Source organism: Hemicordylus capensis, chromosome 2 (genome assembly GCF_027244095.1).
Source record: "Hemicordylus capensis ecotype Gifberg chromosome 2, rHemCap1.1.pri, whole genome shotgun sequence".
NCBI lineage: Eukaryota > Metazoa > Chordata > Lepidosauria > Squamata > Cordylidae > Hemicordylus > Hemicordylus capensis.
Window position 1 is genome coordinate 30,234,685 of NC_069658.1, and position 26,831 is coordinate 30,261,515.

General features: G+C 44.8%; 1 protein-coding gene across 3 annotated transcripts in view; it reads left to right on the forward strand.

Moving 5' to 3' along the window:
- NIM1K (NIM1 serine/threonine protein kinase) overlaps positions 1 to 26,831 on the forward strand; it is a 61,245-nt gene that overhangs the window by 15,406 nt on the left and 19,008 nt on the right. For 2 of the 3 annotated variants that reach the window (XM_053295850.1, XM_053295849.1), the window contains exon 2: positions 19,582 to 20,726. In XM_053295850.1, coding sequence (XP_053151825.1) covers positions 20,438 to 20,726 — 289 coding nt within the window. In that variant the 5' untranslated portion in view covers positions 19,582 to 20,437. Of the gene's footprint in view, positions 1 to 19,416; positions 19,436 to 19,581; positions 20,727 to 26,831 lie in introns of those variants that run through there. The other variant, XM_053295851.1, reaches the window with a different exon arrangement.

Below are 26,831 nucleotides of genomic sequence, written 5' to 3' on the forward strand. Positions count from 1 at the left end.
AGATTAAAACACAATATAAAATTTAAAACATTTAAAATTCATAAAAACAGATAAAAATCACAATAGATAAAAATACATTAAAATTTCAGTTAAAAGCCTGGGAAAACAGGTACATCTTCAGGGTCCTCCTAAAACCAAACAGAGAAGGAGATGCTCTTATCAGCAGGGAGCATGTTCCAAAGCCCTGGGGCAGCCACAGAGAAGGCCCAGTCCTGAGTTGCCAACAACGATCTGGCAGCAACCATAACTGGACCTCTCCAGATGATCTTAATAGGCGACAGGGTTCACAACAGAGAAGGCGCTCTCTTAAGTACAGTACCCTGGACCTAAGCCTAGGGCCTTATAAGTAATAACTAGCACTTTGTATTTTGTTCGGAAACCTATCGGCAGCCAGTGCAGTTCTTTTAGAATCAGTGTTATATGATCCCTTTGGATAAACCCAGAGACCAATCTGGCTGCCGCATTCTGTACCAATTGCAGTTTCTGAACTACGTACAAAGGCAGCTCCACGTAGAATGCATTACAGTAGTCAAGCCTAAAGGTTACCAACATATGTACCACCATTTTAAGGTCATTTGTCATCAGAAATGGACCTATCTGGTGTATCAGCCAAAGCTGATAAAAAGCACTCCTGGCCACAGCCTCAATCAGAGAAACCAGGGAGAGTTTGAGATCCAGGAACACTCCCAGACTATGAACCTTATCTCTTAGAGGGAGTGTGACCCCATCCAGAACAGGCAGATATAAACCATCTCTTGGATCCTGACCCCCTACAGTACCTCCGTTTTATTTGGATTCAACTTCAGCCTGTTATCCCTCATTCAGCCCAATATCGCCTCCAGGCAGGCACTTAGGGGTGTCATGCCATTTCCTCATGAAGTTGGGATGGAGAAATAGATCTGGGTGTCATCAGCATATTGATAACGTCCCAGACCAAACTTCCTGATGATCTCTCCCAGCAGTTTCATGTAGATGTTAAAAAGCTTTGGAGATCGTATGGAGCCTTGTGGAACCCCACACTTGTGGAACCCCACTCTTGCAGGAGTGACAATGGCCCACTGTGACATTGGTGGGTGGGGGTGTGTCTTTGCAGGTCCCAGCTGAAATGGAAGATAGCTGACAAGGTGTTGGTTGGCTTTATGGGCACCCTTAACAAGAGTAAAAGCAAAGAAGGGAACTGGTGAACTTCTTTCAGAGACTACTGCCATGGACTACAAGAAAATATAACAAACAATGACAATGATAATAAGTTTTGTTGAACTACTTGACAGATGGGGTTTAGTTATCGTTGTTAGAAGCTTCTGTGTGAGTAACCAAACACAATAACTGTGAATGAAGCTTTGGGTATAAAAAAGCTTCCTTTGTCAGTCTTTTGGATTTCAGCAGAGGTGATCTCCTTGCTCCCACTTTGTTTCTGAGTACAATAGTCTTCTATTTAAAAGACATTGAAGCTATTCCCACGATCAGTAGAAAGCGGGCTAGGCTCCCTTAGCCCGCTTTCACCTGCTCGTGGGAACCACCAGGTTCGTGGGCAAGCCCGGTGGTTCCAAGGCAGCTAGCCCGCCTAATTCCTCCTCCCCTTAAATGAGGTTAACGGAGCAAGCACTCCGTTAACCTCAGTTTTTTTGCTTGTGTGCTGCTGTGGTGCATGACAATACATGAGTAGACCCCCAGCTGGGAGGCTGCAGCCAGCCTCCCGGCCTTGGGGGTTTCCCAAGAATGCCCCGCGCACTTGCGCAGGGCATCCTGGAACTTCTGGGGGCCAGGCAGCCCCCAATGCCCGCAGCCCCCACCAGCTCTGTGGCGGAGCCAGCAGTTGTGTGGGTGGCCGATCCAGCCACCTAGGGCTACACGGTTGATCGTCTCATGAGAAGCACCTCATTGTTTTACTTGAAGTACCAAAATACTACAAGATATATACTCGTGCTAGGTTTATGTCTACCATGGTGCGTGTGGAGGAAGTGTTTGTGATTGTGGTATTCCACAAGGCTGTACAATAAACTGTGAGAGAGGAGAGCTAGTCTTGTGGTAGCAAGTATGAGTTCCGTTTGCTAAGCAGGGTCCACCCTGGTTTGCATTTGAGTGGGAGACTACATGTGAGCACTGTAAGATGTTCCCCTTAGGGAATAGGGCAGCTCTGGGAAGAGCATCTGCATGTTTGTATGTAGAAGATTCCAAGTTCGCTCCCTGGCATCTCCAAAACAGGGCTGAGAGAGACTCCTACCTGTAACCTTGGAGAAGCCATTGCCAGTCTGGGTAGACAATACTGACCTAGATGGACCATTGGTCTGACTCAGTATAAGGGAGCTTCCTATGTTCCTAACTACCCAAATGCATGTTCAAGGAATTCCTCATTTGTTTATGCAAGAGATTGTGCAATGATTGCAACATGTTGTGTTACCACAAGAACTAGTCTGGAACAGAGGTGGTTTTTTTGTGGGGTTTTGGGGTTTTTTTTGGTACAACGGCAGTGTGCTATGTTCTTATGCTAGTGCAACAGCATTTACACTGGTGCAACACTAGTCTGGATGGTACCCATAAGGTTTTCACCATAGAGATGCCAAGAAATAAAGTGATGCTACTCTGCACCCACAGAGGATGATTGACAATGGCAACTTTCCATTTTTACCAGGAGTTCGGGCTGTGTGTTAACACTAGTATTTTCCTATCTCTTACATACACATACAAGAAAAATATTTAGCTGAAAACATTCTTGAAAATAACATTACCTAATTATCATAATTAATTAAATATTCTCTAATTTTCATGTTTTATTAAAGGCCAGATAACATATGGCATCATAACTGAGACACCAATTTTTCTCAGACTGTATAAATAGTCCTCAGATGTTATTGAAAGAGACTGCTGGGTGAATCCCTCCGTTCCTGTCCTTGTGTAAGAAAATTACTGGCCATGTTTTAATTAACTGCATTTCTACTGAGGATGATGTTGCATTCTCCCCATTTTGGCAGTGTTAATTCTGGCACTAATTAATACATTTTCTAGAGGAATATAATAACAGTTCAGAACTGTGCCATTTAAACATCTAAACCAAGCTGCCTACCCATGAACAAAGGTTTATTCCAGTGCCTAATGGCTTATGTCTTGTCATGTTAATCTTGGTGCAAATAATGTTAGTTTTTTTAACATGTCCCCACCAAAGGTGTAGAGCTCTTTTGTTAGGGCAGTGCACGGACTATAAGGACATAGGAAACTGTCATAACTGACAATCCATGCTTGCTACCTCAAGACCAGCTCGACTTCCCAGGAGAGGAGATACAGAAGGTTTGGTGCCTGTGTTTCTTGGATGCAAGACTGTCTGGTTTAAGTAATTTCAAAAGACTAAAGGAAATCCTGGGGGGAAAGGTTTATTTCCCGGCTTATTAAAGCCTATATTGATGTGAGTGCATGCTCTGTTGTTTCAAAGAACTGGGAGAAACCTCAATGGATTTCATAAAACAAAAGCTAGAAAGGTAAAGAGATACGATCAAAAGAGGCTTACATGCTAAATAGTTTGCACCTGGTCGCTTTATCATGTAGAGTACCAACAGCATGTAAACAGTCTTTAAATAATATATTTTTAAGAAGATCATGATCTTTCATATTTTTGGACTTACAGGTTTTTGAAAACAAAGGAAATTGTATCTTTGTTTCTGAAGGCTATCTTAAAATTTTAACCACCTATTTTTAGCCCACTTTCCAGTAGGCTTATGAGATCACCCAGCAGTCTGTGTCTGTGTCTGTGTCCCCTATCAAGTTCACAATGCCTGGACAACCAATTGGGGTACAGTTGTAGGGACACATTCGGGCACCTCAACAGTGTAGTTTTTGTGATGATGTCATCCACCCCAGTTCAAGATGGTGGATGTGTGAATATCTGAGGCACAATTGGGCTAACTTGTGAACCGCCTAACCGATTTGAACCAAATTTGCTACAGGTGTGGGGACACATAGGGATGGCTCAAAGGCGTAGTTTGTAATGATGTCATCCACCCTGATTCAAGATGTCAGACATGTGAATGTTTGAGGGACAACTGGGAACCAATTTGGACCAAATATGGTACAGTTGTAGAGATGGTGAAAGGAAAGTAGGCGGATTAGTTCTTACTAGAACAACTTGTTTATTTCTTTTTTCCTAAATGAAAATAAAACTGTGGAATTGTGTTCTTGGAGGTTTTGCTTGGTTCTGTGGTTTATCACCAAAGTGGGAACTGGAGAGAACTTCTGTCCAACAGAAAGTAGTAGCTACCATGCTGCTGGGAGAGATACATGCTCTTGCCACATACTGAATAAATGCATTCAGCAGGTTTAGTAGGAGAATGGACTGATGCATGATGATGCAGGACAGTAAATCACTGTTCTGGTTTAAAGCTGTTTTGGTGTGCTTAAAGTAAGGCTTGTCTGGCAGGGCTGGCACCAGAGTTTTTGGCACCCTAGGCAAAGTATGACTTTGGCATCCTCCACCACATTCAATTAAAATCACATTCTGTAATGGGTCGCCAGATGTTGTTGACTACAACTCCCATCATCCTTTGGCCACTGTGGCCTGGAATGATGGAAGAGTTGTAGTCCAACAACATATGGTAGCTAGGGATGTGCATGGAACTGGGCGGGGGAGGCTCAAAGGTGGGGGGGGTGCTTCTTTTAGGATAGGGGAGAGTGCACTTTCTCCTCCCGCCACTTTCCTCCCACTGGTGCTCTATTTTTGTCAAAGTCCATGGGACGGGCCAGAATGCACAGGTGCATCGGATACTTCCGGTTAGTTCCGGTAAATGGGGGCAACGGGGCAGCAGGGAGGTACGCTGCTGTCCCATGGACTTTGCCAAAAATGGACCACCGGCAGGGGGAAAGTGGCAGGAGGGGTAATTACACCCTCCCCCACCCTTAAAGTGGCAACCCCATCTTCGAACTTGTGGAACCACCCGCCGTTTGAACTGGTTCCATGCACAACCCTAATGGTGGCCCAAGTTTGAGAGCTCCTGCCTTAAATGGATGGACTTATTAGAAGTAAATGGATGTCCTGAAAGCCTTTGGCCATTGTGGCTGGGAGTGATGGGAGTTGTAGTCCATCAGCACCTGGGGACCCAAAGCTGGGAACCCCTGCTATATCTGATTCACCCAAAGAGACCTGTGAAGCCCTGTTCCTAGCACTGTCTTTATGGCACAGCATCCATCGTGCTGACTCTGTTTGGGCCATGACTCATTGTACCATATTTAGAAAAGGCAAAGATAAGTGGACATATTTACCCTTCAGAAAAACCCTAACTTTTTAGACTAGCTTGGCCATCAGAACTAATTGCTACAGGGAATCTGTAAGATCAGTTTTGTTGATTGCTTTAACGAAGAAGTTAGACAAGCAGTGAAGCAAAACTTGATCCTTGTGACTGCTGAATATTTAGAGGCTCTCAAATGTCTAGACGATTGACCTGAGGATCTCTAAGGTTCCTTTCTATGAGATTATGGTCCTCGTGGCTGTCATCCAGTACAACAAGAAAATCCACATCAAGGGCCTAACCACATTGTTGTCTCCTTTATCTCCCCAGTAGTATTTAGGTAAACAAAGCACACGGTGTGACATTGTCAGAGAGAACATTTCCCTGCACGCTACAGGCAATGAAGCAGACCTGTATTAGGAACCACCACTTGGAGTAGCCTATGTGCCAGGGTGTCTAAAAATGGGTTGAAATGGGGTAGTGGTTTTTTTGATTGCTTATAACCCTAATACAGGTCTGCTCAACTTTGCCCCCCCCTGCTGTTTTTGGACTACAACTCCCATAATCCCCAGCACAGTGGCCAATAGCCAGGGATTATGGGAGTTGTAGGCAAGCATCTTCAGGAGGGTCGAAGTTGAGCAGCCCTGCCCTAGTAGAATGTTTAGCCATGGTGGCCTTTAAGCTTTCACCCACAACACCAATTTATTGTGTAAAAAATAGCTTTAAAATGCATAATAAGTGACAGTGACTGTACAGTGGCCAAACAAATTTACTAATCCAACATTATCTATCTAAAGTAACAGATGAGCAACTAAAACGGAAAAAGACAGTTTCGCCATGGCAATATTTATTATTTTATTGTATTTTGATAGGATTAATCTACAGAAAACACTCAAAAATCACAATATTTCTGTAGAAATTTGTAAGGAACTGCAAAGTTTTCAAGTAAAGAGCTTTGAAGCAACCATAAAAATCACTGTTGTCATCTGCCTGTTTCAGAGTCATCCTCATCTTTGTCAGCTTGGTTGTGTCCCGTTGCTGTACATGACGTATTGCTGTGCAAACCATTCTTCATACAAATACGCATGAGCCCAGCACAAGACTGTTTACACCTGCAGGACAGCAGTTCAAGAACTGAATGAGCAGCTGGTTTCCCAGCCATCCACTGAACAGTACGTCCCTCTTACTGTTCTTCCATCCATAGCTGCTTGGACTGGGAACTTCTGGAAACTGGATCAAGCAGCTTAAAAAAAAGCAAAACCCCTTGCTAATTAGCAGTTTGAATGTGCTCTTCCAGCAAACATGGCGTCACGACAAGGCTGCAGTTGATTTATTTTTATTTTATTGTATTTTTACATTTATATCCCACTCTTCCTCCAAGGAGCCCAGAGCGGTGTACTACATACTTGAGTTTCTCTTCACAACAACCCTGTGAAGTAGGTTAGGCTGAGAGAGAAGTGACTGGCCCAAAGTCACCCAGCTAGTATCAAGGCTGAATGGGGATTTGAACTCGGGTCTTCCCGGTCCTAGTCCAGCACTTGACTCTACTTAACCAGGGTAGGCAACAGTTGTTGAACTGTTGTTGTGGCTGAGGATGATGGGAGTTCAACCATGGCTGGGGCCCAAAGTTGCTTACCCCTGTTCTACACCCTTTTTTGCACAGAAGTCTTAAGTAGTATAACTCATTAATGTCTGCTGTGTTCTTAGATCCATACATAAAAGTAAGTGTGCTGTCGAATCGGTGTCGACTCCTAGTGATCACAGAGCCTGTGGTTGTCTTTGGTAGAATACAGGAGGGGTTTACCATTGTCGTCATCTAGGGATGTGCATGGTTTGGACCGGTCCGGACCGGCACCGAGGGGGGGTCTACCTTTAAGGGTGGGGGGTAGAACTTACCCCTCCCGCCACTCTTCCCCCTCCAGCGCTGTAGTTTATAGCGAAGTTTTTGGGGCGGCAGCATTCCTCGCTGCCGCCCCTGCCCCCGTCATCGCCTGGAAGCCTTTGTAATAGCAGCACGCATGCGCGCATGGTCTGACTCAGTATATGCCAGCTTCCTATGTTCCTAAGTAAAATATACCGTGAGCATATAGCTTAGCAGGCCCTTGCTGGCTCTACACGCTCTGAAGACTTCATGAGGCATTGCTGACATCCTGACCGTGCACTCGCATAAGGATGTTGCCCTAGGTGCAGTTGTGCAAAGACGAGCTTGCATTCTACTCTAGTGTTGCGCCAGCCCAAACATGCTTGCGTAGTTGGTGCTATACCTCTGCTGCCCCTCCTATGTTTTAAAGGGAATATTTTCATGAGAATCCCCATGACTTTGCACAGCTACGTGCTCTTCTTGTTGGAGGTTGTAATTTTTAGCCCCAGCAGATAATCAGCGGAGCACTAAGGAAGGTACCCACTCCAGTTAGAGTAGTTGGCAGAGTTTAGTTGTTGCAGCTATTTAGAGAAGACACATGGAGATTCTTGTAGAGCTGAATACTAAATATTTATTGGTGAAGTACACCTTGGTATAGGAAAGACCTAACCCTAATCTATAGAACTACACAATGAATAGGTAGAGAAAGAGAGAGGTGTTTCCATCTGCTCTCTAAGAGGAAAGGGAGGGATTCTGACTCAGCACAGGAAATACCTGTAGAGTCATATCAGGGGTCATAGAGTAGAGACAGGTAGAACAGCTAGAGAGACCCTTACTCACTATCTCTACTCCCAGTGCCCCTAGTGGTCATTAGGATAGTTGGTTCTAAAGGTCAATGCACTGGAAGTCTATCTCCAACACTTCTAGAACAACAACTTTGTTCATTGTATGAGCACACCGTTAATCTGGTTGTTGGCTACATTTTCTCTTTTCACATTAGGCAGCATAAGGGGAGGAGAGCTGGTCTTGTGGTAGAAAACATGCATCGTCCCTTTTGCTTAGCAGGGTCCACCCTGGTTTGCATTTGAATTAGAGACCACATGTGTGAGCACTGTAAGACGAGCACCCCTTAGGGGATGGGGCTGCTTTGGAAAGAGTATCTGCATGCAGACTCCTGTCTGCAACCTTGGAGAAGCCACTGCCAGTCTGTGTGGACAATATTGAGATGGACCAACTACACATCGTTTCTTGCTAGCAATTAATCAAATCCAGCACCGACAGCAAACTTTTCTTGCTGTTGCAATTTGTTCTTTTCTTGGAGAGGGTCTTTTTCATAAAGTAGCGTTGTGGATCCGTGCAAAATTACTTTGCCCTTCTTTAAATTTCATTGGTGGGAAACGGCAGGGTTTTGTTGTTGTGTGGGTGGTGGAGGGAGAGAGAGAGAGAGCTACATTGACAAATCAGTTGAAAGGAGACAGTGTGTGAGCCGGGGCAATGTGATGCTTGTGGAGAGAGTCAGTCTACTTTGGGGGGAAGCTCTGAATCACAAAAAATTATCTATACTGCCTCTCCCCTGCAAGCTAGGTCCAACCAACTTGCCTGAAAAGTTCCCGCAGTGGCAAGAACAACCCCAGTGCTAGGTGCATTGAGTGGAGGGGGCAAAAGAGGGAGGTCACCAAAAGTAACCTCACCCCCCCATCCACCCACCCCAGCTGCGCACATGGTGGCCACAATGGCAAAGATTGGCATGGTGGGGCAGTGGTGGTAGGGCAGTAGCAGGCTTATGGGAAGGTCCTCCAGCTCCAGGATATTTGGAGGCCCCCAACATGCAGGTTTTTTCTATTTTTTTTAAGGGAGACCCTTGCGGTGGCCGGCGGAAGCGGGGGGGCGGGCTCCGAAGCCTTCAGGTCTGGACACCAAAATCACCTAGGTGTTCCACTGCCACTGAACAATGGTCTGACTCGGTATAAAGCAGCTTCCTACGTTCCTAAGCCTGCGCCATGGCAATCTGGAGATGACACGTCCCAAGCTCCCAGCTGCCTAAACGTCTCAAGGTCCCCTGCAGCATTTCAGCAGGCACCAAGAATGGAGGGAGAGGAAAACGGGAGGCTTGCAAACTGGGAAAGGGAGGAGATGCCAGCATTGCCAGACAGGGTTCTCCCCAAACCTTGCCCCTAAGCTCATGGGCTGGGTTTGGGGGAAAGTGTTAAGAACATAAGAACATAAGAACAGCCCTGCTGGATCAGGCCCAAGGCCCATCTAGTCCTGCATCCTGTTTCGCACAGTGGCCCACCAGATGCTGTTGTAAGCCACAGACGGGTTGAGGGCGTGCCCTCTCTCCTGCCATTACTCCCCTGCAACTGGTACCCAGAAGCACTCTGCCCTTGAGGCTGGAGGTGGCCCACAGCCCTCTGACTACTAGCCATTGATAGACCTCTTCTCCATGAAGTCATCCAAACCCCTCTTAAAGCCATCCAGCTTGTTCCTGGATCCTGTCACACTCCCAGAGAGGTCGTCAGAGTTGTGACAGTTCAGTTATTCTGAACTGGGCTCAGAATAAACCCAGCTATTTGCTGATTTCCACCCACCACTACTCGTTGCTTAAATCAAGGCAACTGAGCTTGCTTCTCATCTATTTTTTTAATCCAGCTGTGAAAATACTGTGAGTGGGGAAAGACAGCAAGTGGGGACCAATTTCCTTTTGGTGACCTCACACAGCAATTGCCAAACTTCCGAGCTTTTCCGACGAGATCAGGCTTTTGATCTCTGAATGCAGCTGGCAAGATTGGCTTTTAAGCAGCCTGCTGCAGTAATACAAGCTTTCACTGCTTTTAACTCAAGAAGCTGCCTGCAAGCCCAGGTATTCAAAGTAAAATGAAACTACAATGATCAGGCCTGCTCTTCTGAAGAGGGTTGAAGTTCAGGGCAACCTTTGGAGAGACACTTCCCTTTGGAGGTGAATGCAGTAAAGCCTTCCAGTGAGGCTCTACACACGGTCAAGGTGTAGAGCCTCAAGGGGTTTGGCAGGGAAAGTGGGCTTAGCCTGCTCTCCTTGCACACGAGCAGTCGCTTGTTGCTGGACAGCCAGATCAGCCGCCCAGACAAGTGGTGGCTTTGTTCAGGCACTCCCACGCCCAGCCACAGCTCTCCGGAGAGCTCCAGGGGTTAGTGGAAGGGGAGCACTGCCGCATGGCCCCCGGAGCCCCAGGAAGGCACAGCACAAGTGTGTGGTGCCTTCCTGGGGTCCCCCTTGCCCTCTCCCTCCCACCCCTGAGTGATCAAAGAACCAAGGTTAATGGAGCACTCACTTAGCAGGAGGTGTTTTTAGGCGGGCTAGCCACTATGGAAACAGTGGGCTCACCAGTGAGCCCGGTGGTTCTGACGGTCACTAGAAACTTGGCTGGGCTCCGGTTTCTAGCTAGCCCAGTTTGGCTAGCCTGGTTTCTAATGATTGTGGGAATAGCTCCAGAGTCTACTTAAAATGAAAATGTATTTAATTAACATTTATTTAAGGAATCAATATCTCTCTCAAACCTCACGAAGTGGTAACAGTAATCAGCAATTTTTTAAAAAATGCAATGAAACATCAAGCAGCAGGAAAACATTTGTTTTTTTGTTTTTAAAAATGTAGAATCCATTAGGCTGATAATGACAGATTGGGAAACAGCAGCTAGCACGTGTAGTTCTAGTTTCAACAAGGCAAGATTGCTCCCAGTCTCTGAAAGCCATAGCACATATTGCGCGTAGCATCTTTTCCCTTACCTGCTCTGAAACAGCATCTCTTCGCTACCCTTGTGTGGCCATGTGGTGTCCTGACCTCACAGCAGATGCCATGCAGCTTCCCAATCTCTCAGGAGACTCCACACAGCTTTCTGGATGTGCCACCCCTTCCAGCTTCCTGCTGCACATCCCCCAAAGCCCTGCATGCCATCAGTACACACATGGCATCCGCACATGTGTGGGTGCTGTGTGCATGGTCAGCATGGTGTTGTTGACCATGCAAATGGCGCCCACACATGGACAGATGCCTCGTGTGTGCTGATGACAGGCAGGGCTTTTTGGGATGTGCACTGCCCTGGCAGGAAGCTGGAAGGGGTGGCGGAGAGCAGGTACAGTAAGCACCTGTGCTCCTTTTCCTTAGAAGTTACCTTTCTAACTTTCCTAAAAGTGCTCGAACTGCTCTTCGGACACATCCCTGCTGAGCATCTTGTGTGACTCCTTGGCAGAGATCATGTGGCTCCAATTCCTATAAAAGAGTATCCTCCTCCAAAGCATGGGAAATGTGTGAAACTACTTGGGGAGGGCCACAGTGTGAAATAACACCTGCGCGTGGCACTAGGGGTCCTTATGGATTCATCAAGATCAGGTGTTCCAGTGCAGAGCCCTAGTCTGAAGGCCTCCCCTTGCTGCATTCCTGGTGCTGCTGGAATGCTGCCATAGCCTTGGGACATGTAGTTTCCCGAGTGCCTAGCATCTATGCACAGGACTAGGGAGTCTTGGGAAAATAACATTTCCCAGGGTCCCTGACAACTGGGATGCTACCATAGCACTATTCCAGAAGGTTCCAGGGAGGGAAGGGGGCCTCTGACAAGAACTTCCTGCCACTGCCAGACAGGTAAATGAGAGAGAGGATTATAGTCTGAGCTGCAGAAGAACTTCCATGGCCTTGATGCTTGCCTCAGATTGTAGAAGAGCGTCGAGTCATCAACGTGTGTGTTCCAAACTAGGAAAATCTTATACTTTGACGACATCACTAGTTCAAAGTGCGTTTCAAAAATTTCAGGCTACCCATGTCAAGTGAAAAGGCCTTGGTAAGCAGAGGTCAACAAAAACAAAGGCTGAAGCACATATCAGGAAGGTTGAAACGTTTGAGGCTTTTTAGATCAGAAAAAGATGAGAAGGGGCAACATGATACAGCTTTATAAAATGGTGCATGGTGCTGGACTTTTTTCCTTGTTCTCTCCTAATACTAGTATTTGGGCTCACCTGCTGGATCTGGCTTATAGGCAACAGTTATTCAATTGAGGTTTGCTCAGCCCCTGTGCCCATCTTTAGGAGGGGGGCGGGGAATGCAAAATACATTGCAAATGTAACTTTGTTGTGTTTGATGATTTAATTTAAAGTATTTATATCCTGCTTCTCCTCCCTGAAAAAGCAGCATACAAGAAAGGTTTAAAAGCAAAAGCAATAAAAAACAAAAATGAAGAAAGAGGAACCCAACAAAATAAAACAATGACAATAAAGTAATAGTCCCAGCAAGAAAAGCCCCAGATGCAGGGGCGTAGCTATAATTGAGCGAAAGGGTTCAAAGAACATGGGCCCCCAGCTCCTGAGGGCCCTCCAGCTCCACACCTCTATATTTTCTTCATGATCTCCCTCACTCTGGGGGGCTGCCAGAGAGAGGGATGAACACGGGGCCCCTCTCCCCTAGCTACGCCCCTGCCCAGATGCCAGCAGCCAAACAAAATCACCCATTAAAAGCACCAAAAAAAAAAAAGCGCCACATTTTAAGGCCCACCAAAAATGATGAAGAGAGCAGGGCTTTGCAGGTCTCTCAGGAGCGGTTATTCCACAGAGTTGGTGCGACCACCAAAACGACTGCTCCTGGTTGATGCCCAACACACCTCTGATCAGAAAGGTACCCAGAGCAAGTCCTTGGGTTTGAGCATATGGGAAGTCAAAACTGGGTAATGTTATTTAAAGTGCAGCCTCCCAGACAATAAGGTCATTCACACGAGGAAGGGGGGAGGCAGGGTCGAACCCACCCCTAAATACAGTCCTTCATTTTCTTTGTGGTGCACGACGGATGTGCCCACACAATCCACATTGCTCTGAGTAGTGCAGATCTCTGTTGGCTGGGAAAATGAAGCGTGGCCTCCAGATACCCCTAAATGCACCGCGTGAGGAGCACGGTGAGGGATTTCCCCTCAAGCTGGGAGCCTGGCTCTGTGTCTGCTCAGGTTGCTTGCAGTATGAGCATACATACAACGCTGGACCCTTTTACCCAGGTAAAAGCCTGGAGGAAATTCCCAGGCGACCTGGGGAGGCAGCGCTGGGATTGGCCTTGATCCCAGCGCTTCACATGAGCAGACCTACCCAGGTAGGGCTGCCCATGTGAACAGCCTCGGTGTGCTTGATGAGTTTGTTTTCATTTTTTTTAGTGACTGTCGTGTTTTTAGGTTCTTTAGTTGTGATATGTGTATTGTATGGCCCATGAAGATGGTGTGAAAACAGAGCAATAACTTATATTTGACAGTGAAGTAGTGATGACATGCGGCAAAGTTTCTAGAGGCTGAAGGCACTAAAAGCCGGAAGACACTGCAATCTGAATTCATGGTCCAATTCTGCCTGCTTCAGATCTTAACTAAAGCAGTGCATAAAACCCAAGAAGGAATACTGTCTGAAATACCAGGGCTGTAGTATGGTCTGTAGTTGTGTAACTACTGTTGTTGTAAAGCTGATGCACAATCTTTTGTTAGGCACTCAAACATATCTTTTTGATTATGCAGTGGGATGAATGAATGCTCCAGTGCCCATGACATGCATTTATTACAATTGAAGATGACATGTGCGGTGGAAATAATATCCGCAGTGAAACAGAAAAGGAAATGGGAGGGAGATTCTGAATAATATATGTGCCAGGGGAAACTGTCATCTCCGTCTCTGCTATATCCATCTGCCACTGTTGTCCTAAGCTGCACTGCCTTTAAGCTTGTCTGCTATTTATATCCTCTTTACCACATATATAGAAAGCCAGTGCTGAGGATCTCATTTTGCTTGGTCAGAAATCTTAGGGTCATAGGAACATAGAAAGCTGCATTATACCAAGTCAGACCATTGGTCGATCGAGCTCAGTATTATCTACACAGACTAGCAGCAGCTTCTACAAGGTTGTAGGAATGTGCAAACTGGCTCAAGGTCAGACCTGGGCATGGAAATAGCCCATATGCATTTGTGGTGGCCTTCAAAATGGCCACCATGAGCTGGGAGAGGGCCAGGAAGTCACAACAACCGGCCCAGAAAAGACCAGGGGGAGCTTCAGAGACAGGAACACCACCACCCCCAGAGGCAGCAAAATTACCCTGGGCCCAGCAGTGAGTTTGAAAATATATATATATATATATATATATATACTTTTCCAACCCTGAACTGGCTCAAACATGAGCCGAACCACGAGGGGGTTCGGGTGGGCACAAAACCGAACATGCCTGGGCAAGCCAAACTGGGCAAGCTGGTTTTGTGCACACCCCTACAAGGTTGCAGGCAGGAGTCTCTCCCAGCCCTGTCTTGAAGATGCCAGGGAGGGAACCTGGAACTTTCTGCAGGCAGATGCTCTTCCCAGAGTGGCTCCATCTCCTGAGGAGAACATCATACAGTGCTCACATGTGTTGTCTCCCATTTAAATGTCTCCCATGTAAACCGCCCTGAGCCATTTCGGAAGGGCGGTATATAAATCAAATAAATAAATAAATAAATAATGCATACCAGGGCAGACCTTGCTTAGCAAGGGGGACAATTCATGCTTGTTACCACAAGATCAGCTCTCCTCCCAGTGGTCCTTAGAATTTTAAATGCTTCTTAGTGATGTGGCAAATTTATAAGTATATAAAAAGCAGTGATGTTAGGACATATTCTAATTGGCAGGACCCATACTTGAGCAAGAGGTTTAAAATATTGCCATAATAGGCTTTAGAATACTGGCAGAGAAGCAGATAAAGTCTCACTTAGGATATTTCCAGATGGCAGTTTATCCTATCAAAAAGAAAATTGAGACAATAGATTTTCTGGGGCGTCCAGATTTTTGATAGATAGATAGATAGATAGATAGATAGATAGATAGATAGATAGATAGATAGATAGCTATTTAGCACTGTCTGCCGGCCATTTGCTGGCAATCTGCAAAGGAACCCTTTCTTTTAAATACTACTTTAAAAGTAGTATTCAAAGGGGTGGGCTTTTCCTGGGTTTTTCCTGGATTTTCAGCAAATATCCTGCAGATGCGCTGAGAAATAGTGCAACATCCCTTGCCATTAGCTGGATGTCCCAGAAAATCTCTCGTCACTGTCTGTGTTCATGTGGAAGCACCTTTCACCAGCTTTAGCTGATATGACCTCAACGTCTTTGAAGAGAATGGCCCCAAAACAGTGGTGCATCAACTAGTCCACTCCAGGCTGGACTACTGCAATACATAGGATTGCCTTTGCTTGTAGTTTGGAAACTTAATTTAGTTCAAAATGAGGCAGCCAGATTGGTCTCTAAGATAATAGAGAGCACATTATGCCTTTTCTTAAACAGTTGCACTGGCTGCTGATATGTTTCCGGGCAAAATATAAAGTGCTGATTATTACCTTTAAAGCACTGAACAGCTCAGGCATGGATTGCCCCAGAGAGCGCCTTTCTCTGCCAGATCCCCACTGCTCATTAAGATCATCAGGAGAGGTCAGGCTTTAGGTGCCACCAGTTCATTTGGTGGTGACTTGGGATTGGGTGGTCTTAGTTGTTACCCCTGGGTTGTGAAGCACACTTCTCGTGTGTATGAGAGGCTTATCATCTTTAGAGGCCTTCAGGAGAGCCATAAAGACCCATCTTTTCAGCCTGGCTTTCTAATAATATTTAAGTGGTTTTAATTATATTAAAATTGGTCTTATGTTAATATTTTAGTTGCTTTTATTTTGTTTTAACTGGTTTGATTTTTTTTAATTGTAAACCACCATGAGCTGCTATAGGATGGGTAGTTAGAAATGAAATGAAATAAAATAAATGTCAGAATAAATTGCCTTCTGTGTGTTTCTGTGTATTTTAATGATCATTTGATTTGGATTTTCGATCCTAGAGCTTTGCAGATGAGTTTCAATGTGAATATTGAGGCTATATTTTGTGCAAATGTACTAGATGAACTTTACAGTGGGATCTTCAACACGTGTGTGTGTTGTGTGTGTGTGTGCATGCATGTGCACTGATGCCTTCCATTGAATCAAGGGCATATGATTGATTGGTTAGTATGCTCCCCCTCCCCACATTTTGTCCTCAAAACAATCCTGTGAGGTAGGCTAGGCTGGGAGAGCATAATTGGCCTAAAGTTGCCCAGTGAACTCCATGGCTAAGGATCTGAACCTGGTTCTCCCAGTCCAGTAGTCTCTCCACCACACCACATTGGGCAGCTAAGATTTGTATGAGGAGAATATCTGTGCTTGTGCACAGGCGGGAGGAGGGTCGATCTTCACCAATCCTCCCTTTGCTCTGCAGCCCACTGCACCCACTGAAAATATGTCCCTCAGTTGGGAGACCCTCAAAGGCATATTTTCAGCAGGCATGAAGGTTTATAGAGGGAAGGGGAATGGGTGAAAATTGCCCCTGTGCACAAGCAGAAGCATTTTGCTTGTGCTAGTCTTGGTCCGGATGCTGTGCTCTAGCATTCCAATGATGTTGGAAATTCTCTGTGGTGAGAGAATCCCTTTCTCATTATAGCAGAGTGCACAGAGGCACAACACAGTGGAATTTAGTTAGGCATGCGTGTATGGTGAGAGTAAAGTAACTTGGAGCCAATTCATAGTTTCAAATCAATATATAAGGCATTTATTAGGGAACTCCATTCTAGATAGGAAAGTGAGGAGTTAGGATCTCTAATCTATCTATCTAGCTGGATGCAGATGGATTCTGCATCTTCTCTGCTCACATGGTGCAGGGAGAGGAGCTTGCCATGTTGCAAGGTAGAAGGGCAGGTAGGGAAGAGAGAGAGGAAGGAAGTTAATCCCTAAGAGTACCAATCTACATTTCAAAGGGATAGTGTCAGAGCAGTGGAGAAGGGGTGACCAATGTCTTGACCCTCTAGGCCTCTGACTCACTAGTCTGTCCTCCACTGTCTGAGACAAGAGACAGCGCAAAGTCCTTTAACTTCCAACAAATGACTGGTTAGATATTGAAACAGATCAGGAAATAGTTTCAGGTTAGCTGCTTAAGCCATTGGTTTTCAATGACTGCATTTTGCGGAACCATCTTGGGAAGTTTATCCAGGGGTTCTTTAGTGAGAAAATCAGCAATGGTGGACCAGCTTCCTTGACTGACTTCTTTCTGCCAATAGTGACCATTTCTTTCAGTGTGCAGGTGAAGTAGGTACACTGCAGGACTAGACCCTAGTTCCCATAGAACAACAGTGAGACCTTGAAAACTGCCCTGTTGGACAGTGTGTGTGTCCTTAGGACCTGCCTTAGAATTCTCTCTGTGATGGATGCTTAAGAGGTTCCTCCGTGTGGTCGGGATAATGTGGAGAGTATTGCCTGAAAGTGCCAAATCCTAAAATATTTAGTTTAAACCATAGAGTAGGTGAAACTGCATGAGCAGGGTTTCTGTCTGTCAGAATTCCAAAGTGGTGTGTGTGTGTGTGTAATAATATAAATTATAATTGTAATATATGCCTGCAAAATTGTTCCATTCTAGTGTAAGACAACTGATATTCTAATCAGCCAACTAGATGCATTTGGATGTTATATACAACTAATAGGAGTGCATACCCTGGTAACAAATACACAATGTGAGAAAATAGATATTGGCTCACATACAGACCATTGTCACTCTCATGAAAATAGGCTTTGCTCATGCAAGGGAAGATGGGCTATTTTAGTGGATCCTCCTTTCCCTCTGATGGCCTTTGAAAATATGCCCTGCAGTTGTGGAACCCTCAGAGGCATTTGGAGCAGGCATAGGTGTAGCAGAGGAAAAGAGGGGGATCAGCAAAAAGCCCCTGACCTGTGGCTGTCCCTCTTTGTGCAATCAGAATGTACCTTCACAAGTGTGAATTTCGGCTGTGTGTGAGCCATTATACCTGTTAAGTTGCTTCATCAGAAAGCAGATCTACTAGTTTCACCTCTGTTCTGACCATCTTCTCTTTGCTGCCTGTTAGATCTGTAATGGCATCACAGAACACCTGCACGATGCCTCTCTCTCTTTCCTTTGAAATTAATCTTCAAAGTCCTTTTGTATGAGGCTTTTTTAAAAAAGAACAAAAATCTAGTAATGGGCAAATTATATGGCCAGGATGCTTCTCTGGGGTCTGGTGAGCTTCCCCTATGAAAATTTTGTCTATACATACATCAAATCCCCCTCACAGAATAAGCAGATTTTAAAGTCAGAAATGTGTACATTTTAAACAATCAAACTTCCACTCTCAAAATCCACAATGAATCAGAAAAAAATTGAGATCTGGTTCTCTGAGATAAACAGAGAATGCTACACCAGCCAAATTTTTAGAATCGGGTTTTGGTTCAGTTGGGGCAGGAGACAAAGTGAGTGCCTCCAAAACATCACAAAAAAGTGGGGAGGGGGCATTTGAGCAAAGATTGAGATAGGTAGACACTTCCAGGCCTAAGGGGCAGCAAGGGAAAACAGGTGAAGCCATTAAGGAAGCGTGGTAATTTGGGGTGACAGAGAGCAGTAGAAATAGCATAGAATCACAATAAATTGTGATGATGGGAGTTGTAGTTCGACAGCAGCTGGAGAGCTGAGGTTGCCTATCTCTGGGCTGGAGCACATTGGGAGATGAGGTGGACAAAGCCACAGAGAGCTTGCTTGCCTCTCTCTCTCTCTCTCTCTCTCTCTCTCTCTCTCTCTCTCACATATGTTTTTATACTGCCTCATATGCACACCTCTAGGCAGTGTACAAAATTTAAAATACAATATAAAAGAGTAAAAACAGATTAAAATTCCACATGGCATAATAAAAACCATCTCATCAAACAAGTTGTTAAAATTAATTCCAGTTAAAAGCCTGCGAGAACAGGTGCGTCTTGAGGATCTTCCTGAAAACAAACAGAGAAGGAGATGCTCTTGTTTCAACAGGGGGCATATTCCAAAGTCCCGGGGCAGCCACAGAGAAAGCCTGGTCCCAAGTTGCCACCAAACGAGCTGGCAGCAACCGTAACCGGACCTCTCCAGAAGATCGTAATAGACGGAAGGATGCATGACAAAGAAAGCTCTCTGTTAAATACCCTGGGCCCAAGCCGTTAAGGGCTTTGTAGGTAATAACTTGCACTTATTGGCATGCAAGCTCCAGAATTTGGACTACTGAGAAAGGTCTGTTAAATAGACACAGCAGAAATATATAAGACTAGTTCCTTTGCTTCCCTGGACCTCTCAGAGAAGTCCTTGGGCCAGCAAAAGGATTATTTAATTGGTTATGTAAGGATACAGCTCAGCCCTTGTGAAAAGAGAAGAGAGCACAGAGGGCAGTCATTTCTTCAGCTGCTGTTTGTCCAGCAGGCTCGTATTGGTTGGGGTTGCTGATGATTCATGTATAGACTTACAGCCCCTCTTGATGCCTGGTTAAGAGGGAGAAAATGCTCCCAAGTGGATTGATGATCCGCCTGTAAGTACCACTGAAGGGCAGGATGCAATTACGGTGTGCTTCCTAAAACTGAATCCACAAAGGATCTAATCAATTGCTGTGCTGAAATCAATTGTTCTGTTATGCAAAGGCTCTTAACTAACTTTTCTGCATCTTCCTCTTTCTAGGAACGCTTTGCAGCTGGCAACCTTTTGAAAAGGCTCAAGGTGTTAAAAGAAGTCTCATTTAAACTGAGGAGGGCTGAAGTGACACTGCAGACACTTGATCCTTCGTTGCCCTTGCATGGTACTGAAGAGTGGATTTCCCCCCCTTCTTCTGCCAGCACGCAGCCTGTAGCCTCCTATCATCCTTCCGCTTTCTACAGGGACCCAGGAATGGCAGCGAAATCAAGCACGGACAAGCATTTTGCAGCAGGGCTTCAAGGGAGTGCTGGAGCATTTCCAAACTGGAGCACAAGCGTTGCCGGCTAAAGAATGTAGCAATGGAAATCCCAGCTTTCGGCTCTTGGACTGGGACCTGAATCAAGGAGGGAGGACTGTATCATCTCCTGCCTGATGAGGTCAGCTGTTCAAAGGGACCCGATGATGACTCCTAGACGGATTCAGGGCAGTCACTGAGTTGAGTGGTTTGTTTGTGTGCGTGGACATAAAAGCTGCAGAAGTGTCAAAAGGAGCGATCATGTTTGGGGGCTCCACTGAGGCATGTGTTGCCTGCTTTTGTAACATAGAATGTACAGCTTTAATTGCAAAGCCTTCATTAGTCCTACAGGTCATGACCCCTTAGCCCTTCAATTTTAAATGGCAAGTTACAAATGGATCCAAGTGACTTTTCATCCCATCTCTGTTTTCTTTTCTTTTGGAGGAAACCAGCAATGCATTTGCCACCAGATTGGTCCTGAATAAACTTACTCTGCCTTGAACTCTAGCTTCTGCTTAAGCTGTCGCAGTCTCTCTGGGTCAGCATTCCCAGTGTCTTCCTGTGGAACACCTTGCTATAGTCAATGGATGTGATTGCCCCTGGACTATGACCACAGGGTATGTGAATGGAGGTCTAGGGGGCCACCGATATGTCCGGTGGAATCGGGAAGACAGCGGAGAGGACTATACAAAGAGTGAAGTCTACGCAGAGGATGAACAGGGCAAACAGCGCCGGCTGACTCCTTTTGAGAAGCTCACCTTGGATATGTCCCAGGATGAAAAGGTGGTGAAAGAATTAACTCTGGGGAAGAGGATTGGGTTTTACCGCATCAGAGGGGAAATAGGCAGTGGGAATTTCTCACAAGTGAAGCTTGGAATCCATTCTCTAACCAAAGGTAGGCTCAAGTGTTGTCCTGGGGGTGTGGGGTGAGGCTGGAAAGGTGTAGAATGGAAGTTGTGGGAATGATAAGACAGTGTGTGCATCATGGGTAGAAGGGTTCTCAGCTTTGGGTCCCCAGGTGTTGTTGGACTGAAGCTCCCAACATCCCTAGCCACTGTGGCTGGGGATGATGGGAGATGTAGTCCAGCAATTCCTCCAGACCCAAGATTAGGAACCCCTGATGTAGTACGTTTTCTCCTGTGTAACTGAAGGGTATGCATTGAAGTCAGTGGCCAGAGAGCTGGATTATGTCAGCTCATCTACATGTACAAGTTGTCTCATATACCAAACATGGACATTTTAAAATGGTTTAGCCGTCCTTTAGCATACTCTCAACACCCAAGTGTTAAGGTAGTGAATTTCTCTCTGCCTCCTCCACAGTCTTCCTTTGCATGGTGTGCGTGTGTCTGTGTTTAATGACAACTATTCTAATCACTACTAATAATTAGGTGGGTAAAACCAAGAACTGGTCTTTATTTCAAAATATGAATATCCGGCACAAGTGTGGGGTGGCGAGACTTGGCTTAGCTGCAGGGAACTAGATGTTTTAGGGACATAGGAAGCTGCCACATACTGAGTCAGACCATTGGTCGGTCTTGCTCAGTATTGTCTTCACAGACTGGTAGTGGCTTCTCCACTCTTAGCCCTATCTTGGAGATGCCAGGGAGGGAACTCGGAATCTAGATGCTCTTCCCAGAGCAGCTCCACCCCCTGAGGGGACTATCTTACAGTGTTCACACTTCTAGTCTCCCATTCATATGTAACCAGGGCAGACCCTGCTTAGCTAAGGGGACAAGTTATACTTGCTACCACAAGACCAAGTCTCCTCCTCTTTTCAAACAGGCGCTGGAGGGGATTGGAGTAGAAGACCACCAAGGTCCCAGAAGGTCCCTGCAATATTCCATCCTTAGGGCCAAGTTAGATATTAATGTCTGTGGGAATCCCATGATGGGAATTCTTCACATTTTGAATCTACTTTCCAAAGGGAAGAAGGCTTATGAGATCAGTGTGTTTGTGCACCTCCTAATAACTTTTGTGTTTATAATCTAATACAAACCAAATTTACAGCATGTGGGAGGGGGTCCTAGGGGACCCCAACAAGGTTATTTCCCCTCCATCTGCCAATTTGCTTCATGATAGCAGCCAGCCACTCAAAGCATAAGCACCAGCCTTTTTGAATTTATGTATTGACCGTCTAATGCAAACCTGTGTGCATGGGAGGGGATCATGGGGTATGCTGTCAGGGTTATTGTTTTCCCCATCTTGAAACAAGATGGTAGCCAAAGTATAAGCACCACTCCTTTGGAAGGAATGTGTTTACAACCTGGTGCAAACAAAATTCACAGCATATAGGATAGATCCTAGAGTGTCTTAGTGAGGGTCTTTTCATTACAGTCCACCAGCTTGAAAACAGATGGAGGCCATTCATATTTATAAGTAGCTCCCCTTTAAAAATGAATTTCATTCAGAAGCCTTAAAGGGCCAGTTTGGATTATTGTCTGCCAGCACACACAATCTTCTGCCCCGACATCCCTGCAGGACATCCAAACATACTGTCAGGCAGGGCGTCCTTTCATCATGTGAGGGGGCGTTAATCTGAATTCCTGCTCTATACGTGCTCCAAAACCCTGTTTAAACATCTCCACAAAGTTGAACAAAGAGATTTGAACGTGTGCTGTCTCAGAATGGTGGGAGTGTGCAATTGTGCAAGATTGTCCTTTAAAGAAAATGTAGCACAAATCTTGGGGAAGCCGTGGCAAACCTCAAACACACATATCCTTGTGGTCAGTCTGGTTCTCTTGAAATCAATAAAATCAATACGTTATAGGCACAGAGGAAAAAGAAAATTCCTTTTGGGTAATACGAAGGGAAGTGCAATATGTTCCCTGTTCACAGATGAGAGTGCAGCGTGAACATTATTGCTGATGAATCACAGCCATATTACAGTATTATGGAATGATGAGTAGTTATGCTCATGATAATGAGCATAACTATTCATTATACTGTGTGGGAAACTGGTGATGGAAGAGAGGTGTGCGCGCTGCCTGAGAGCTACTCTGCAGCCCACTCATGCTGCTTCCCAAAGTGAGGCTGCTCTGCGCTTCCTAAGGAGTGTGTTGCAATGCTACTTCTATTAGAGGTGTACACGGAACCAGTTTGGCTGGTTCCATTTGAATCCAAACCGGATTCGAATTGGCCTGTTCTGGCCGAACCAGCTCCGGTTCGACCACCAAACCAGGCCAAACCTGTTTGCGGGGTATACTTCTAAATGTGAATCTGATGAGGATTCACCTTTACAAGTAAAGGGGCATTCCCAAGACGGCAGTGACGAGGGCGGGGGGGAAACTGCTTACCCTGGCTGCTCACTGCTGCTTGTCCTCCCGGCGCGGTAAGTGTGCTCCTCCCTTCTTTACCAAGCCACTGGCTCAGTTCTGCAGTTTTCATTGCCATGTGATTTTGTATGGTGATGCAAATGGTCCCCTCACATGCATGGAGGTAACGGAAATGGCCTCCAAACTTGCACAGAAGCCAGAACTGAGCTGCCGCCGAGACAGCCGCTCGGTAAAGGAGGGAGGAGCGCACTTGCCATTCTGGGACCAGACATCATATAACATAGTGGTAATATAATGCTGGATGTGATGTAACAGTAGGGAATATAAATTAAATAACAGTATAATATGTGTGAGCAGTATAACAATAATGCACGTATATCTCAGAAATAATGATAAACTAAAATATAATCAATTGAAACAGAATGTGCACAGAGACCAATTAAATTCAATAGTTTATCATTGCTCAGTTCACCCAATTATTGATTGGAGGAGTCCTTTATTAATTCACGATGCACTCTGCTAGCCATAGTGCAAAGTTTTGCCACTGAGTAACTTATCACTGGTCACTTATCTGATAATAAAAATGACCCATAAAATTCTTCTGAACGACCTGGCAAAAGTGAGAGAAATGGGTTAATTAGCTGACTGTGTCATTGGTTGTAGAAGTTGCAGTATATCAACACATGTCCTGCTGTTTCTACCCTTCCTGCACTACAGGGGCAGACATGTTTGTTGTATGGCATTTTATTAAACCTGCCCACCAGAAGTACTGATGGGAGCACATTAAATCTGGCCATAGAAAACAGTCTTCAGTGTTTAGGTTTTTCTAGGGTAAAGAAATAATCAGTTGGGCACAATGACTCAATCTCCATGCCTTAATCTGATCAGAGACTAGCCCAAGATCTTGCTGATGTGTTGCATCTAATATACGCTGTTTCATCATATTTCTGGTCCCTTCATAGCCCATAGACATCAAGATTTCAGGTGAAAGCCCAAAAGTTTAGAACTTTCCCATCAAAGATCATTTCGATGATAACTAGAAACTGTCAATGTTAGAGTAGCAGCCACACTTCTTTGTGCTTAGTGAGCTGCCTATTCAGTCTGTCCCCTCCCCCTCCCCCACCACCACCACCACCAGAAGTGTGAAAAATCACAACCAGGTATTTAATGCTTTTAACTTGTTCAAGATCATTACCAGAGTTACTCCACTTCAAGATCCTGGGTCTTTTAGCAAAGACCAGGATCTTGGTTTTCTGGCAGTTAATTGTAAGGCAGTTGTCCACAGAGTAGTGAGCAAGAGCCTTTAATACTCCCCTTAACCCAACTGTAGTCTCTGTCAGAATCACTATGTCATCTGTGTCCAGAAGTATTGGTAAATGCCTGTCTGCCAATCTTGGAGGATGAAATTCTGATTTATCCAAATACTCAACTAAGAGATTAATATGCAGATTGAACAACATGGGAGCAAGTATACATCCTTGCTTCATTATGTATAGCAGGGCTGCTCAATGTCAGCCCTCCAGCTGTTTTTGGACTACAGCTCCCAGCATCCCGAGCCATAGTGGCCAATAGTCAGGGGAGATTGATGTTGTAGGCCAATGTCTGCAGGAACACCAAAGTTGAGCAGCCTTAATGTATAGGAACAGAACCGGATAAATGGCCATTTGGGTTGCAGTGGATTTGCAAGCGTGTATTATGATGCAACTGATAAGCAGCAATCACTTATCAGTTGAAGACGCCTCTAACTTCCTCCACATAATGTCTCCGGAAATGAGGACAAAGGACGAATGCAAATTTAAAATCTACGAAGGCTGAATATAGGGAGGCTTGGGCCTTGCTAATATATTTCTCCACCATGTGCTGTAAAACTTCACCATGGTCCATAGTAGAGTGGTCGGCTCTAAAACCAGCCTGCTCTTCCACCAAAATGTTACCCCAGTCCTGCAGCTTCATATGTAAATGCCTAGCACACAGCTTACTTACTATGTTCAAAATCCTAATTGGTCGATAATTGGCAAGGTTGTTTTTCTTAAATGGTACAATAATGGCCAAGCCTTAATCACTGGGAATCTGTGCAGTTTTGTCTATATAAATGAAAAGAGAAGCCAAAACAGGTGTCTGCCCACCATTCACTATTAACCTTAATGAATTTGACAGGGATGTAGTCACATCCTGGGGCTTTACCAGCTTTCAGTTGTATCATCAGTTTATTAATCTCATTCACTTCCACAACAGGCCATTCCAGAAGAAAGTCACTGCTAATATCTAATTGCATAGGATTTTCATCTTGATTCACGTGTAGCACTCTAAAATAGGCTTCCCAAGCCTCAACCGGCATATGACAATCTAACTGGGACATATTATCTCCAGGATAGTCTTCTGTAATTTACCAAAAGGAGGCCATATCATTATTTCTTACCGGAAGTATTGATTGTTTCCACATCTTTAACATTGCTTCTCTTTTTTAAAATTTATTCTTAAGCAAGGTTTTATATTGCCCTTTCTTTGCTAATATCACCTGTAAAGAAATTACCTTGTACAGTTTGTAGCATGAAATAAGTGCTTTCTTGGCATTAATACACCCATGATCAAACCATCTCTTACATTTAAGTTGGAGATTTGGATGACTATTTATCTATCTATTTATTTAACATATTTCTGTACTGCCCAAAACGTGCATCTAGGGGCGGTTTACAATTACAGTGGTCCCTCGACTTACGAAGTACTCGACATCCGAAGATTTCGACATACGAACGAAAAAAAATACCGGAAGTCGTTGCCAGTTTAGATGCGGCTTCCTCGACCTACAAATTTTTAGATGCGGTTTCCTCGACTTACGAATGTTTCCGGACCTCCGTGGATGCGCTTTTCAACTTATGAAAATTCCGACCCACGAATGTGCGTTCGGAATGGATTATCTTCGTAAGTCGAGGGACCACTGTAAAATCAATTAAAATCATGTAAATGTTAAAATCATTTAAACATTAAAATCATTTAAAACCCAATATTAAAAATATAAATCTAATTAAAAGCCTGGGTGAATCAATGTGTCTTCAGTGCCTTTTTAAAAGTTGCCAGAGATGGGGAGGCTCTTATTTCAATAGGGAGTGCATTCCAAAGTCTAGGGGCAGCAACGGAGAAGGTTGCTACTAACATTTTTTACTAGCAAACTCTCCTTCAACTTCTAAGTAAGTATATTATAGTTACCAATAACTGCGCGTTCCAGGGCTGGGTGCAATATTGAAGCATGGAAGGACTGGAAAACATCTGGTTTAAGCAGTTCAGTTCAGCTAGTTCATCCATCTGATCCTAGTGGCTCTACAATCTGCTTTAGTTCTTGGCTGGAATACAGATTGGCATGTGACTGCCATCCAAGAGATTTTAATTTCAAGACAAGTAGGAAATGGCCACTTTCAGGGCAACACTCAACCTCTAGATGTTCAATATAGGTTAACATTTTACGAGTGACCATAAAATAATCAGTTGTATTTGAGTTTGATCTGGTGCAATAGGTAAATTCTCCAGGGCTGTCACCCTCTGTTGAACCATTTAAAATACATAAATCCAAGTTATTTACTATTTGAACCAAACATAAACCTGCCAGGTTGCAAGACTTTTCTTTTGAATACTGAATTGGGAATCCACCATTATCTTTCAAATAAGAAGGGCAACTATGGTACTTGGCATAAAGAGCACTGTCATTGGGCCCTGTTCTAGCATTCAAATTT